This window comes from Aquarana catesbeiana, linkage group LG02 (assembly GCF_042186555.1).
Source record: "Aquarana catesbeiana isolate 2022-GZ linkage group LG02, ASM4218655v1, whole genome shotgun sequence".
Classification (NCBI taxonomy): domain Eukaryota; kingdom Metazoa; phylum Chordata; class Amphibia; order Anura; family Ranidae; genus Aquarana; species Aquarana catesbeiana.
Genome location: NC_133325.1, coordinates 7,434,109 through 7,450,575, shown reverse-complemented (window position 1 = coordinate 7,450,575; position 16,467 = coordinate 7,434,109). Strand labels below are relative to the sequence as shown.

Sequence of the window (16,467 nt, the reverse complement as noted above, 5' to 3'; positions counted from 1 at the left end):
AGTGTCCAGCTGGCTGTATAATCACTTCTCCATTACTTCCTGGACACACCTTGGGATGTGACACACCCTGCATCGTCTACCCTCCCCCCTTCCACCCACCTCATCAGCTGCACATTTTTCCTATGCAATCACTGATCACCGTTCTCACTAAATAAACAGCTATAGATCATTCATTTGGCAGAGTGTGCAGGAGCTGAGCGATCAGATAACAGCCGATGTGGATAGAGCTGTAATATTGAAATCAGGAGAGGTGTGTCTTGGGTTCTGTAATGATCACCATACACTATACAATCTGATGGTACATCTAAAGCACATTGTACAATCAGATTGCATAGTGTATGGCCAGCTTTATATAAGTACATAGGAGGGAGTGGATGGAGTCACTCAGCTGTCAAGCCGTATTCACATTTCTGCATAGCGGGAACTCACATTACCACATGTGGGGTTTTTGGGGCGTTTTGGAGCATTTTTGCTAATCATGGATAGAGCAGCTTGTTTGTTTGAAAATGTGCAACAATTGCCCCGAAAAAGCTCCAGAAATGCAGAGTGTGATGAGTTTTTACATCACTATCTCTGAATGGCTGAGCACCAATCAGATAGACTCTACTGTGTTCCAGGTATGAGACAGGAAGTTTCGGCTTGAACCCGGAACACAGTGCTGTATACTGTATGTAGACTCAGCCATATACAGCTTATACCACACATCCAGCGGCCTCACATGTTGGTGAGGGACATAGTGGGATTGGACCAGCACCTCACTGCATCCTTTCACCCCGCCCCCTCACAAATCTTTAAACACTGTGCACCCCAAATACTGCACCCCCTCACATTGCTGACTTAAAGGATAAGTCCCCCCCTGAATCACAGCCCCCCCATGTACCAATATACAATTAATGTACTTCTTTCTATTTATCTTACACCCCCCTTACCTCAGTGTCCAGCTGGCTGTATGATCACTTCTCCATTACTTCCTGGACACACCTTGGGATGTGACACACCCTGCATCATCTACCCTCCCCCTTTCCACCCATCTCATCAGCTGCACATTTTTCCTATGCAATCACTGATCACCGTTCTCACTAAATAAACAGCTATAGATCATTCATTTGGCAGAGCGTGCAGGAGCTGAGCGATCAGATAACAGCCGATGTGGATAGAGCTGTAATATTGAATTTAGGAGAGGTGTGTCTTGGGTTCTGTAATGATCACCATACACTATACAATCTGATGGTACATCTAAAGCACATTGTACAATCAGATTGCATAGTGTATGGCCAGCTTTATATAAGTACATAGGAGGGAGTGGATGGAGTCACTCAGCTGTCAAGCCGTATTCACATTTCTGCATAGCGAGAACTCACATTACCACATGTGGGGTTTTTGGGGCGTTTTGGAGCATTTTTGATAATCATGCATAGAGCAGCTCGTTTGTTTGAAAATGTGCAACAATTGCCCCGAAAAAGCTCCAGAAATGCAGAGTGTGATGAGTTTTTACATCACTATCTCTGAATGGCTGAGCACCAATCAGACTCTACTGTGTTCCAGGTATGAGACAGGAAGTTTCGGCTTGAACCCGGAACACAGTGCTGTATACTGTATGTAGACTCAGCCATATACAGCTTATACTGTACATCCAGCGGCCTCACATGTTGGTGAGGGACATAGTGTGATTGGACCAGCTTGGCCCAAAATATGTAAAGTGTATGAAAATCTGGAGCTCGTCTTTAATGGATAAAAGCATTCCAGTCATTGTCATAGATTAGGACTGAACTTGTAGAGTGGGGTACACTGACCTCATTTATCTGTCAGCCGGTGCTCTGTGACCTCCACCGGACGGCCAAGATCTGTTATCTAAAACTTTGATTTTTTCACCCAGCTTCTCGGTCACTGGCTTTGATGGATTGGCTGCTGAAACCCAATTTCTGAGAGACAGAGGCATTGAAAATTTGGTTATCACAACCATGCTTAAAGCGGACCTCCAACCAAAAGGGGAAATTACACTTGTATTCATCCTCCCCCCTCCACTGACACATTTGGCACTTTTTTTGAGAGAGGGGGGAGCTGGTACCTGGTTTTGACGGGTACCCACTCACTTTCGGCTCAGATCACCGCAGTCTGAGCTGGAAGTTCATCCCCCTCTCCCTTCCCCCGCAGTCTTCTGGGACACATTACATGTCCCAGAAGACTACAGGACCATTCACAAGGTGCAGAGCGGCTCCCGCATGCTCAGTAGAAAACTGACTGTGAAGGCCGAAAGTCATCACTTCCTGTTACCTAGCTACTAATACACTCATTTGTACTTTCATTCAATGTACCTCACATGTTCCTCAGATATTCACTGATTCAGATCGATCCAAAACATTTAAAATGAAAAGATTTGTTAATTGCTCTACAAGCAAAGTGATCTACATGTTGGAATGTCCATGTAAAAAATTCTATATAGGGAAAACAAAGCGAGAATTAAAAATCCGTAAATGTGAACATCTGAGGGACATCAATGGACCTCCTAGAAAAGATGAGAAAGAAAAAGAGAATCTCTTAGCACAACATATTAGGAAAATTCATGTGGGGAAAAAAAACAGATGCCCTGAAAGTGAAGGGGATCTTTTCCCTAAATGTATCCCTTAGGAGAGGAGACTTCAATAAGGTTTTACTATGTAAAGAGAAATACTGGAACTATAATCTCACTACTTTAATACCAAAAAGCCTGAAAACCGGTAAGTACAGTAAGCCCGAGAAACCCTGGCGAGCAGCGGGAGGAGGGACAACCTCTTTGGCTGCTTCTAAAGGCGATCCAGTGGCTAATTAGCTGCTCGGATCACTTTTTGTGAGAAACAGAATTGCTTGCTTCAGCCATAACCCCTGAAAACCACTTCAAAACCGCAACGTGTAAATATACATATTGTGTTTGGCAAGTGGAGACAATTATTAATGAGCGTTACAGCCAGGTCAGGTGACAATGCATTCTGCATGATGTCTGAATAAAGATGAAGTCAGCCGACAGGTCACACAATTTCCATATCATCACTTCCTTACCAATCAAAATGAAGATTTCATAACTCCAATCCTTCTGACATGGGAAGAGATTTGGGTCACACGTTCACCCAGACAGAAAGAGATCATATCCTATTCTTTGCTCACAAATCCTCCTTTTCCAGCACTGTCCAGGAGTCCGGATATAAACATTTGACCAGATGGTATACAGTCCTCGCTTTCACACAAAATTTTCCCCAGTTAAATTTTTACCTGTTAGAGGTGCAATCATGCCAGGGGAACTCTTTTGTTTGACAATCCCTTACCTATTACAAATTCAAAATACTAACAACATCTTACAAAGCCCTCCACAACTCTTCCCCCAGCTACATCACCAACCTTGTCCCAAAATACCAACCAAACCATTCTCTTCATTCCTCACATGACCTCCTTCTCTCTAACTCCCATGTAACCTCCTCCTATGGTCACCTCCAGGACTTCTTCAGAGCCTCTCCCATCCTCTGGAACTCTCTACCTCAATCTGTCTGACTATCTTTTACTCTGTCTTTAGGTAATCCCTGAAAACCCTTATCTTTAACATCTTCACCTTCTTCACCTCCCATAAACTATGGGATAAATATCTGAAGATCGATCAATCCTGATGTACTGAGGGGCAATCTCAATTCTTGAGGCCCGACAATACCAGGACAGTAAAAATATCCCCAAAATGACCCTTTTTTGGAAAGTAGATATTCCAAGGTATTTAGTAAGAGGCATGGTGGGTATTATGAAGAAATAATTTTTTTTGTTTATTTTGGATTTTTTTATTGTTTACATCCTGTCCCCAGTACAGTACAGAGTCCTCATATAACTGGTGTGGAGGTGAGCAGGGACACTGACTGGTGACAATATGTAAAAGAAAAAAAAGCCAAAAAGTATTTTTAAAAAATTTAAAAAAAATTTTTTTCTACATACATACTGTGACCAAAGCAATATAGTGTTACCACTACTAGTGTTATAGGCGGCACAGTGGTGTAGTGGGTAGCACTCTCGCCGAGCAGTAAAAAAGGGTCACTGGTCTAAATCCCAACCACGACACTACCTGCCTGGAGTTTGCATCTTCTCCCTGTGCCTGCGTGGGTTTCCTCCGGGTACTCCGGTTTCCTCCCACACTCCAAAGACATGCTGGTAGGTTAATTGGCTTCTGTCCAAAATTGGCCCTAGTATATGAATGTGAGTTGGGGACCTTGGATTGTGGGCTCCTTGAGGGTAGGGACCGATGTGAGTGTGCGATGTGTGGAGCACTGTGTAAATTGACGGCGGTATATGGGTACCTTAAATAATAATATAATAGATGAGCATCTTAATGAGACACAATGTACAGGGATAGGGATAATTGTAGACATGCACCCATACTTACTCAGGTTAAACTGGATGGACTGGTGTCTTTATTTAACCTTACTAACTGTGTAACTGTGTACTATACTAACACTGTACTACTCTGGGGAGGTAATCATTTCTTTTTTTTTTACACACTATGATTGTTTATAGCAGTGAATTTCATTGCTATAAGCAAGCCTTTTACTGAATGAAATTCATTCAGTGTATATTGTTGTGATTGGCCCTGTCTGTACCATGTGATCACTGTGACCAACCACACAATAACTGTCATGAATAAAAGCCTATCATTGTTCACAATTGTCATGTTATCTATTGTGATTGGTCACAGCGATCACATGGTACCGGTAGTGGGCCTCTACACTGATCAGTTATCCACTGGACATAGCGGGTGACAGACTGCGCCAGAGATTGGTCCTGCAGAACCGCACAAGATCTGTTCTCCCAGAACAATATGGCTCCTTTCTGGCCGTCATATTACAATAGGCTGAGCGGGAAGCAGTTAATAATAAAGAATTTTGACTTTTATTTTTCTCTGTACAGGTGGACTGAGGAACCAAGTTTATGGTCTTGCTGGTCCCTCAATAATACAAAGTCACATGGGAATCGATCCATATGGGTGTTATAAGTGACTGAAAGTTTTTATTGCAGTTCACTGGAGGATTCACAAAGGACTCAAGACATATCTATGTTCTAAATATCATAAATGTATTGGATCCTCTTCAACATTGATCCAGCCTCAGAGGACAACAGGAGAAAAGTCATTTCAGTGTTCTGCACGTGACAATGGCTTTATAGTAAAGTCCAACCCATGTATACATAAAAGAAGTCATTTCAGAAGATATTTCTTGTTTGGAACGTGACAAAGGTTTTACAATGGAGGCAAAATGTATCACACACCAGAAGGTTCACAATAATGAGAAACCATTTCAATGTTCTGAATGTGACAAAACTTTTACAAAAAAGTCAAAACTTATCATACACCAGAGGGTTCACACTGGAGAGAAACCATATCAGTGTTCTGAATGTGGCAAAGCTTTTACACAGAAGTCAGATGTTATCAAACACCAGAGGGTTCACACTGGAGAGAAACCATATCAGTGTTCTGAATGTGGCAAAGCTTTTACACGGAAGTCACATGTTATCATACACCAGAGAGTTCATACTGGAGAGAAACCATATCAGTGTTCTGAATGTGGCAAAGCTTTTACAACCAAGGCAGAGCTTACCATACACCAGAGAGTTCACACTGGAGAAAAGCGGTATCAGTGTTCTGAATGTGGCAAAGCTTTTACACAGAATTCACATCTTATCACACACCAGAGGATTCACACTGGAAAGAAGCCATTTTAATGATCTGAATGTGACAAATATTTTACAGTTAATTCTGGGCTAATCTGTCACCAGAGGATTCCCAAGCTTTATCAGGGAAGTTTGTAGAGTGGAAACTCTGGAAGAAGGGGGATATTAAAAGAAGTTGTGGGTGTCCCATTAGTTTCATAGCCCCAACGTTATCCCATAAGCTAGGGAAGAAGTGAAAAGATAAAATGCTACTTTAGAAAAACAAAATCTGGGAACAAACTGGAATGTAATGATCGGATGCACTGACTTTTTCTCCTCATGATTCATATATTTTTCTTTTTTATGGAGCTTTGACGGAACATGTAATGCATTTTCATCATTCACTAACTGGGCAGTGTTACCAAGTGTTTTCTTCATTGCCAGATTCTGAGCTAATACATGATCAACACTGCCGCAGTACCAGAGACTAGGATGGGGTCAAGTGGCATCTTGCAAAGCCTCTGAAGCCTCATTAAGAGAGTCCATTCCAGGTTCTTCTGACTGTTGATACACCATAAGTCAGGTGTCAGGGCTCCAGCTAAGCACACTTTCTCCAAACCTCCCCTCCCATGATAAATGCCTCCTTTCCATATTTTATCTCTTCTCACGGATGACATCTTTGCAGGCAGGTCTGTGACTGGGACACCAGCCAGGGAGACGTCTCGGTTTGGTGAGAAAGCATTTTCCTAAGCTGCCGCAGGCCTTCCCACACTGGGTTGCTGCTGTTTATGGGATGCATTTAACAGTACCACTTAAGTGCAACTGGCTACTTGTATTCCATCTGGTTCTGAAGAAAGTCTCAGGGATCTCATCAGGTGTAGAATGGATGTCCTTGTTATCTTCTTTCTCTGTTTAGCTATTACTCCTCTCCATAGACTATTCACACAGCACACCTACAAGAGATCGGGGCTGAGTGTGTGGTCATATTCCTACCACTTCTGGGGACTGAAATTCCTCCAGCTGGGGTTCACTTTAACCTTTTCGCTGCCAGAGCCCTTTTGTGTTTTTTGCACACATGTTCAATAAAAAATTTTAGCCTTGAAGAAGATGTAAATACCCCAAACATTATATATTTTCTGAAAGCAGATACCCTAAAGAATAAAATAGTGGTAGTTTTAATTTTTTATGTTACACAATATTACCTCAATGGTCTAGGAAACATAGCATTTCAGTAAAAAATACACTAAAGTGAATTTTAGGACAACAAAACGCAATGCCAAACCTTAAATTATGTGCACCGTGAAATGGCGACAAACTTCAGTAACCTATATTTTCTTTAGGCAACACTTAAAAAAAAAAACCCTATAGGTATTAGTTTAGTGTTACAGAGGAGGTCTGGTTCTAGAATTATTGCTCTCGCTCCGGCGTGCGCGGTTATATGTAACGTGTATCGCAATCAAGGTTTTCAATCGTAGACACCCCTGAGGCATTTGTTTACATTTGTATGTGCATATATGTGGAGGAGGGGGCCTCAACTTTTTTTGGGGGGGGGTTTATGTGCTTGGGTGTAACTTGATTTTTTGCAAAAAAAAAAAAAATTGTTTTCTTTAACTTTTTCTTTCATCACATAGGGGACAAAAAGCCCTGCATGTGATATTTTTTAGGTTACAGGTTCTCTTTAATGAGACTTGCAGGGTCTAAAAGACCCCCAATGTCTCCTCTGGGCTCCACTGAATGTTTTGTGATGCAGATCACACTGCAAAACACACACCGAGAGGCTGACCTGGAAGTGACGTCATAGACTTTGCTATCTGGGTCACAGCAAGAAGGGGAGGAGAGTGGACGTGTGTCCGTTGTTCTCTCCCCCCAGCCCCCGCACTCGCCATGTTGGTCCTGGGAATGCAAAGGAAGGGATCTGGACAGCCGCACTCCAATATAATCAACTTTATTTAATAAAAAGACCATCCATACAGCAATTATAGGTAGAGGAATCGGATATAGATAATAACATTGGTCCTGGGCCTGCAGCCCAGAAAATATGGCGAGGAAGTGCCAGTTCAGGGGGGTGTGTGACCAATCGGGTGGCAGTTTTCACCTGACCTGTCAGTTTCACACACAATCCCAGTGGCTGCAGCAACAGGATTGTGTGTTAGCCCCCCTGCTGTCAGGTCTGTATGATGTGAGGACCTGGCAGTGAAATGGGTCATGACTCTGAATGGACAGATCTCTTTTTGGTGTAAAGTTTACAAAGAACATTTCTTATCCCTGGAAATGTTATGATGTTGGCACTAAAGTGTAACAAGTTTTTTGTTTTGTTTGGTTGGGTTGTTTTGTGGGAATGCTTTGTGTGTTGTGAGTTCTTATTTTGTTGTAATTTGGAAAATGAAATAAAACATTTTTGATTGAAAAAAAAAAAAAAAAAAGTGTAACTATGGTCTGATCAATAATTACATAAATGGTGCAATCTGTCATTAGCATGGAAGATTTTTATTTTTCCGAGTCTCTTCTTGTAACATTTGTATTACCTGTTGATCCTCCCAGTAGATCTGTTTTCTTCTTCTACTTCCTGTAGAAAGTCAAGCTATTTGGCAAAAATGGCAGTTGGAGGGGTTTGGAAACACCAGATAACACTGCCGGTGGTGCTTACAACTGTCAGTTTTCATTCATTTGGTGGTTTAAACCTTAAAAAACCTGTTGCTGTAACTGCTTTAGAAGCGTTATCTGAAGTTGGACTTTACTTGTTGTGTGTCTTACTTATAATCTATCTAAGACTTTCCTGTACAGGGTGATAACACTGCTGTGTAATGTTACTGCAGAATGATGAGGGTTGTCATCCCGTTACAGAAGGTGGGAAAATAACAGATCTACAGACAGGATAACAGGTGATAAAACGATGTTGCGGAGGGAACTCTGGGAATTCTAATGACAGATTACATTACACATTAAGTTAGAAGACTTCCTGCTGTTGGTCTTATGTTTGAATTGTCTTCTGATATTTACTGTCCTGCTGTAAAAGGTGTAAATGATTGGCCACATGTTTCCTGTAGTAGCGGGGACTACAAACTCATATTAGGAATATTAGGATGGGTACCTACCCAAGGGGGTCACCTTTTTGGATTTGGGGGAAACATTTCACATGGTTTCTTAAATTCCATTAATGACACCGACAAGGGAAGTCTCTCTTACTTCACTAATAATAGGAGAGCCAATCACAGGCCAGTAACATTTCATGGTTTCTCAATGTAATTGCAGAATGTTTAATCCCCATTGGTCCAATAGATTCCTAGTCCTTCCAAATAACATTTCCTTCTTGTGTGGAAGGAGCCCCCTAAAATATCTTCCCTTCAATCCCACCCATAGCTGTACTTTAGCTGATGTTGCTCCTCCCATATCTGTAAGGGAAATCCTCAATTTCTCCCAATACTCCCCTGGCCTTCCAGTGAGAAGAAACATTTTCTCTGGAGTGGATATGTTTTATGCAGTGAGCCCTTCATAGACGGGGTGGGGAATCTAAGTCATCTAAGATAAGTAAGATGAACCCGTGTACTGGAGTCATGGATCAGATAACCAATGAGACCATTGATGTTATAGCAGAGCTGACAGCAGAAGTGTCTCCATCACCTAAGGTGGTGTCACAGAACTGCATGGCTGCTGACTATCTCTCGAAGCTCAAGGTGGAGTCTACAAACTGGTGTCCCATAGAGAGCGTTGTACATTTATTTTATATCATGAGTAGTGATGAGCCCGATGTTCGAGTCAAACGTAAGTTAAACTCGAACATCGGGCGTTCGCCTGTTCACCGAACATTATGCTGTGTTTGTGGCAAATTCAAAAGCCGCAGAACGCTGTTAAAGTCTATGGGACACTAAAATGATCACTTTTGATTTTTCATGTTAAAGGTTTATATGCAAGTTATTGTCATAAAAAGTGTTTGGGGACCCGGGTCCTGCCCCAGGGGACATGTATCAATGCAAATAAAAGTTTTTAAAATGGCAGATTTTTCAGGAGCAGTGATTTTAATAATGCTTAAAGTGAAACAATAAAAAATGAGCTATTCCTTTAAATATAATGCCTGGGGGTCCCATTAGTCTGCCTGTAAAGTACCGCATTTTTCCTGTTTTTAGAACAATACCACAGCAAAATTAAATTTCTAAAGGATAAAAAGTAATTTAAAACTGATTGAGGCTGTAATGACTTGTCTGATCCCAGCAATATAGATCAAAATCATTGAAAAAAATGGCATGGGTCTCCCCCCAGTCCGTTACCAGGCCCTTTTAGGTCTAGTATGAATATTAAGCGGAACCACAAACCAAAAAAAATGCATGGATGTCCCCCCAAAATCCATACCAGGCCCTTCAGGTCTGCTATGGATTTTAAGGGAAACCCTGCATCAAAATTAAATTAAAATGGCGTAGGGGTCCCCCCAAGATCCATACCAGACCCTTATCTGAGAACGCAACCTGGCAGGCCGCTAGAAAAGGGGGGGACGAGAGCACCCCCCCTCCTGAACTGTACCAGGCCACATGCCCTCAACATGGGGAGGGTGCTCCATTCATAAACTGAAGCATCATAAACACTGTCCATTTGGAAAAGGTTCACTCTCTATCCTGACTGATCTGGGGAGGAGGGGGGGGACTGGAGAGCTCACAGAGGGGGAGCGGACCGGAGGAGGAGACGGACCGGAGAAGGATACAGGGGACACTCAGGAACAATCGGTGTGGCGGCGGGGGAAGTTATAATCACAGATCTCCCTGTGTGCTTCTCCTTATGACATGGACATTCACTGTATTGTTCATTTAAGCACAAGAGACTCCATTTTGTTCTCACTGTTGAAATGTGTTCTGTAACCTTCACCTAACACACAGACACATCTTCTACTAGAAGCTCTCTCTGTCTGTCTCTAGTCCCCCTCCCCTCCCCTCTCAAGGTTTTATTCTTGCAATTGTTCTATTCCTTAGCTTTTAATAACATATTTCTATTTGTTAGTTTTTAATAACATCTCACACCCCCCTTTCTTATCTATGTATAAAATAACATGTAATAATACATTTGGCACGGTGATTGCGTCCTGTGAATCTCTTCCTGCAGCTGCAGTTTTATCTCCTGTTTTTAGAGTCCCAATCAGAAATAATTCCAGAACAATATTGATATCCAAGTCATTTTCTAATGATTTTATGTTTGTAAAAAAGAATCTTTATCTTTTATAATAAAGACATTAAGTATTATTTTTGTCCATATGTCCTTTACTGGCAGGGCTTTTTTCTCAGAGAATAGGTTCAGGAACTCTCCTTTTCAAGTCACCCCTTGTCTTCGCCCCCTTTCCACCTCTGAGCACCGTCCCTTGGTTCCTTCCTCTACCCACCTTCCTGTACGGCCCTTTTTAGAGAATACAGAACCAAGTATCATTTTTTGGTGATAAGTAATTTGTATAGATTTTATTAATGAGCATTAAGATATACACCCTTCTTTCAACAAAAGATCCTCCCTTTCAACTATAGACCCCCCGCAACAAAATGACCCTCCAGTAACAAAAGATCCACCCTAGTAACAACAGATCCACCCCAGTAACAATAGACCCCTGTCAGCAACAACAGATCTCCCAGCAGCCAGCATCAATAGACCCTCCAGCAGCCAGAAACAATAAACCCCTCCCTCATCAGTAGGTCCCTCCCAGCAACAATTGCCCCCCAGCAACGATAGATCCCCCAGCAGCCAGCATCAATAGACCCTCCAGCAGCTGAAAACAATAGACCCTTCCCTCAACAGTAGATTCCTCCATTCAAGAATGGATCTCCCAGCCTCCAGCACACCCCAGCACCCTTTGCCATTACATACATTCAATGCAGGAGGTTCCGGAACTGCGTTCCTCCACGTTCCGCTGAAAAAAAGCCCTGCTTACTGGTACTGTGAAAAGCCATCATATCAGTTCTATCTCTTAAAATCTCACAAGAGTTATTGATCGGCATTGTCACTCTCAGAATAAAGACTGGACGATTGAAAATGTTTCCCCTCCCACTTACATTTCTACTGTGCATACAGAAATCTTTGTATCCATCTTCACTAAAGCCCCATCCCTTTACTGGTACCACCTTACAAGTATTTCACACAATTTCACTCAACTACAAGTCGGCCTGAATTCCTGGCCCCCCTCACTCCGATAGCAAACAATCTGGAATTTATTCCGGGTATGCAAAAAGAAAACGTGACTCCCCCCACTGAAAACAGTTCTCCACATTTGGTGCCTCATTGTCTACAATCAGGGCTGATAAATCCAGAGAAGAATAGCAAAATATGTGTTAGCCCTGGTTCACACCGGAGCATTTTGACATGCGATTTGCATGTCCAATCGGCGGGAATTGCTGTCAATGGCACCGTCCTAATCGGTGCGATGCCACATCTGCGGCGCCGCACCGATTTTCAAAAAGTTGTTTCTGTACTACTTTTTGAGATTTCAGGCTGCAATTTACATTGACATCTATGCAGAAACCTCCACAGATGTCTCTGTAATCGCGACCGAAATCAGGACTGAAATGCGGGAGTGAAATCGTTCAGCTGAACCCACACAGCTTCATTCCCGCAGCTCAGTGTGAACCGGGGCTAATGGTCAGTTTCTCCCCCAATGGACATACCTACAATTGCACAATTATCTTAATAATCATAAAGTACCGTATATACTTGAGTATAGGCGACCCGAATATAAGCCGAGGCACCTAATTTTACCACAAAAAAATGGGAAAATGTATTGACTTGAGTATAAGCCTAGGGTGGGAAAATGCAGCAGCTACTGGGTCAACATCTGCAGCCTCACTGTGCCCATCTGCAGCCTCACTGTGCCCATTTGCAGCCTCATTGTGCCCAATTGCAGCCTCATTGTGCCCAATTTGCAGCCGTACCTTTCATTACTAAAACAGCGTGTGTCTCCCACTGTGTTATGCAGTCTGTTCGGCGGCCGTCCATTGTAACAAAGCCCCACCTCCTCCTTGTCTGTGATAGAAGGAACACTGATACAGTTTCCCAGCATTGTATCAGTGTTCCTCTACCACGGACGAGGAGGAGGCGGGGCTTTGTTACAATGGACGGCTGCACAGACTGCATAACATAGCGGGAGACACCCGCTGTTTTAGTAATCAAAGGTACGGCTGCTGTACGGCTCACTCCAGTATAAGCCGAGGGGGGGTTTCAGCTAAAAAAAATGGGCTGAATAACTCGGCTTATACTCGAGTATATACGGTAAACCTCTTTTCTCCAAGGCTCCCACACAAATTGAAACTTTATGTATTAATGCCACTAAAATGAAAAAAAGAAACGACTTTAACATACAGGTGGCTTCAACCATCACCATTACACTGACTTTTATTTGAACTTGGTCACTTTATGTTACTGGATTGGAAGATTTTTTCACGGATGTGATTTGAACACCTTTATTAGGGCGATTATAGTTTCAATTCGCCCACGCATGTGATTGATTTACTCTGTTTGTGTTTTACGAATATATATATTGTTTTATTTAATTTTTTTTCTTTTTCATTTTAATCACAGTGGATCTACATATGTGTAACATTTTTTAGCATATACACCTTATTAGGAATGATTATATTTTAATCACTGTGGATTGTATATTTATCTTATTACGTTTTTCTATGCACATTTCACTTTGTGATTTATTGCACTAGATATTTTTTAGTGTGTTTGGTCATAGGATTCACACAGCAGGTGATCTTAGTAAGTGATCAGAGCTTTAGGATTCACACAGCAGGTGATCTTAGTAAGTGATCAGAGCTTTAGGATTCACACAGCAGGTGATCTTAGTAAGTGATCAGAGCTTTAGGCTCTATTTGATTTGCACGCTTTATTATCTATGATTTGTACTTAGATTTACAGTTATTCAGTTACACCCCTAGGCGCGGCGCATTTTTTCATATATCTTTTAATTTATTTTGGCAGGTAACCGGCAGTGAGGAAGATGATGGCGGTGGGGGAGAAGGCACCGGGAGAGATGGCAGGGGCTTCACTATTCACCTTTCCCTGGAGGGGAAACCAAAGGCAGACATCAGCCTAGTCTGAACCAAGTGAAGCATGAACTCTTGGCCCAGTCTAAACTAATGGAAACACCAGCTTCTTTCCCAGTTTGAACCAAGAATAATATCAGCTTATATCCCAGGATGAACCAAGAAAAATACCAGCTCCTGGCCCAGTCTAAACCAAGGGAAACATCAGTTTTGGTCCCAGTCAGAACCAAGGGAAACACCAGCTCCTGGCCCAATCAGAACCAAGGGAAACACCAGCTCCTGGCCCAGTCTGAACCAAGGAAAACACCAGCTCCTGGCCCAGTTTGAATCAAGAGAAACACCATCTCCCATCCCAGAATGAACCAAGGATAATATCAGCTTATATCCCAGGATGAACCAAGAAAAATACCAGCTCCTGGCCCAGTCTAAACCAAGGGAAACATCAGTTTTGGGCCCAGTCTGAACCAAGGGAAACACCAGCTCTGGGCCCAGTCTGAACCAAGGGAAACTCCAGCTCTGGACCCAGTCTGAACCAAGGGAAACACCAGCTCTGGGCCCAGTCTGAAACAAGGGAAACAACAGATCTGGGCCCAGTCTGAACCAAGGGAAACACCAGCTCTGGGCCCAGTCTGAACCAAGGGAAACACCAGCTCTGGGCCCAGTCTGAACCAAGGGAAACACCAGCTCTGGGCCCAGTCTCAACCAAGGGAAACACCAGTTTCTGGCCCAGTCTTAACCACGAAAACCCACCAGCTCCTGGCTCAGTCAGAACCAAGAGAAATACCAGCTCCTGACCCAGTCTGATCCAAGGGAAACACAAGCTTCTAGATCAGTCCAATTCAAAGGAAACAGCAACTCCTGGCTCACCCTGAGCCAAGGGTAACATCAGTCTCTGTCCCAGTCTGAACCTAGAGAAACACCAGCTCCTGGTCCAGTCTGAACCAAGGGAAACACTAGCTTCTGGCCCAGTCTGAACCAAGGGGAATATCAGTCTCTATCCCAGTATGAGGAAAACAGGGAGAGGGGGTAAGGGCAAATTTACCACTAATACACGTTCTTGTACATGAAATGTCCAGTGATAGGTCATTCATCTGTTGGGGTGTTGTTGCTGTAATCATATAGCATATATAGAAAAGGGGGATTAGCCTGTTAAGAGCAGGCTAAAAAAGGGGGTTACTATTAGCAACAAATTATTGATCAGACTAGAATAGTTTAAACTTTGAAAATTGGATTTTCTCGGGTTACGGCAGTGTCAGTGGCTATGACCGTATGTAATAACCTGTATGAAGCAGACTTAACACCAATATACATAAACTGCCGCAGTGAAGGGTGCTGAAAAAATGACTTTTCCCCCCATCTGACACTATTTGAGTGACAACGAATGAACCATACACAGAAGCTGCTGCTATGCTGCAGACATCACTGAATTCCAGCGAGGTGGTAAGGTATTGTTAAATATGTTAAACATTTGTTAATACCACCAGAAGGTTTACTTTGCTCGTCAATATGAAGGCCTCATGCTGTGCTCTTTACGTCATTGAGCGATATTTGTAATAAGACTAATACTTTGGTTTGCTAAAACCTAATATAGCAAACCAGTCACCAATGCGACCAATGATACGTGTAGTGTTTTTGGAGTGCACTGAAAAAGGATTGGAACTTTGAAACTATCTGAATGACTTGAAGCTTTCTATAGACAAGTGCAGGCTAGATGGAATTTTCCTGTGGCTTTGCTTTTTCCATTCATCATTTTTTCCAGCGCTATATAACCTAAGGATGAATACATTGTTTGTGATTGCCGGCATTACTAGTAATTTTCATTTGAACCAATAGCATATTGCCTATCTCCACACTTTCCCTCCCCACTCCACATTTGAATTAGCCCATACTTAAACCACTTATTGATTGACTGAATCAAGGGACCATACTTGATCCCAACCTATCTAATTAAAATATAAATAATCATGTGGTAACAATGGGCTAAAGCAATACGTCCGGACCTGTCCAGTGTTAAATGTATTGTTTTACGTTTGTCCTGTCTGTCCAATTTGTCTGTAGTAATCAATTCAATGTCTGATTGTAGTCCATCGGTTTTTAAAGCACTGCACCTTCACAGTATGATTTTTTTGATACAATAATTAAATCGTTATAGAAATACAATTTTCAAAGTTTGATCTATTCTATTTTGATCAATAATTTGTTACTAATAGTAACCCACTTTTTTAGCCTGCACTTAACAGGCTAATCCCCCTTTTTCTATCCCAGTATGGACCATGGGAAACACCAGCTCCTGACTCAGTCTGAACCAAGGGTAAAATCAGCTCCTGTCCCAGTATGAACCAAGGGAAACATCAAATGCTGGCCCAATCTGAACCAAGGGAAACACCAGCTCCTGGCTCAGCCTGAGCCAAGGGTAAAGTCAGCCTCTGTCCCAGTATGAACTAAGGGAAACACCAGCTCCCGGCCCTGTCTGAACCAAGGATAAAATCAGCTCCTGTCTCAGTCTGAACCAAGGGAAACATCAAATCCTGGCCCAGTCTGAACCAAGGGAAACACCAGCTCCTGGCTCAGCCTGAGCCAAGAATAAAGTCAGCCTCTGTCCCAGTATGAACCAAGGGAAACACCAGCTCATGGTCCAGTCTCAACCAAGGGAAACACTAGCTCCTGGTCCAGCCTCAACCAAGGGAAACACCAGCTCCATGCTCATTCTGAACCAAGAAAAACACTAGTTCCTGGCCCAGTCTGAAATCAAGGGACACACCAGCTCATGGCTTAGTCTGAAATCAAGGGAAACACCAGCTCCCGG

The 16,467-nt window shown here is 42.6% G+C and overlaps 1 protein-coding gene and 1 pseudogene across 1 annotated transcript in view; one reads left to right on the top strand and one right to left on the bottom strand.

The window, feature by feature from the left end:
• Positions 1–16,467, bottom strand: part of LOC141126578 (uncharacterized) — a 1,610,887-nt pseudogene that overhangs the window by 938,861 nt on the left and 655,559 nt on the right.
• LOC141126595 (uncharacterized) overlaps positions 4,952–16,467 on the top strand; it is a 35,060-nt gene continuing 23,544 nt past the window's right edge. Inside the window, exon 1 of the mRNA XM_073612518.1 lies at positions 4,952–5,681. Within this exon, the coding sequence (XP_073468619.1) occupies positions 5,248–5,681 (434 nt within the window). The 5' untranslated portion in view covers positions 4,952–5,247. The remainder of the gene's footprint in view (positions 5,682–16,467) is intronic.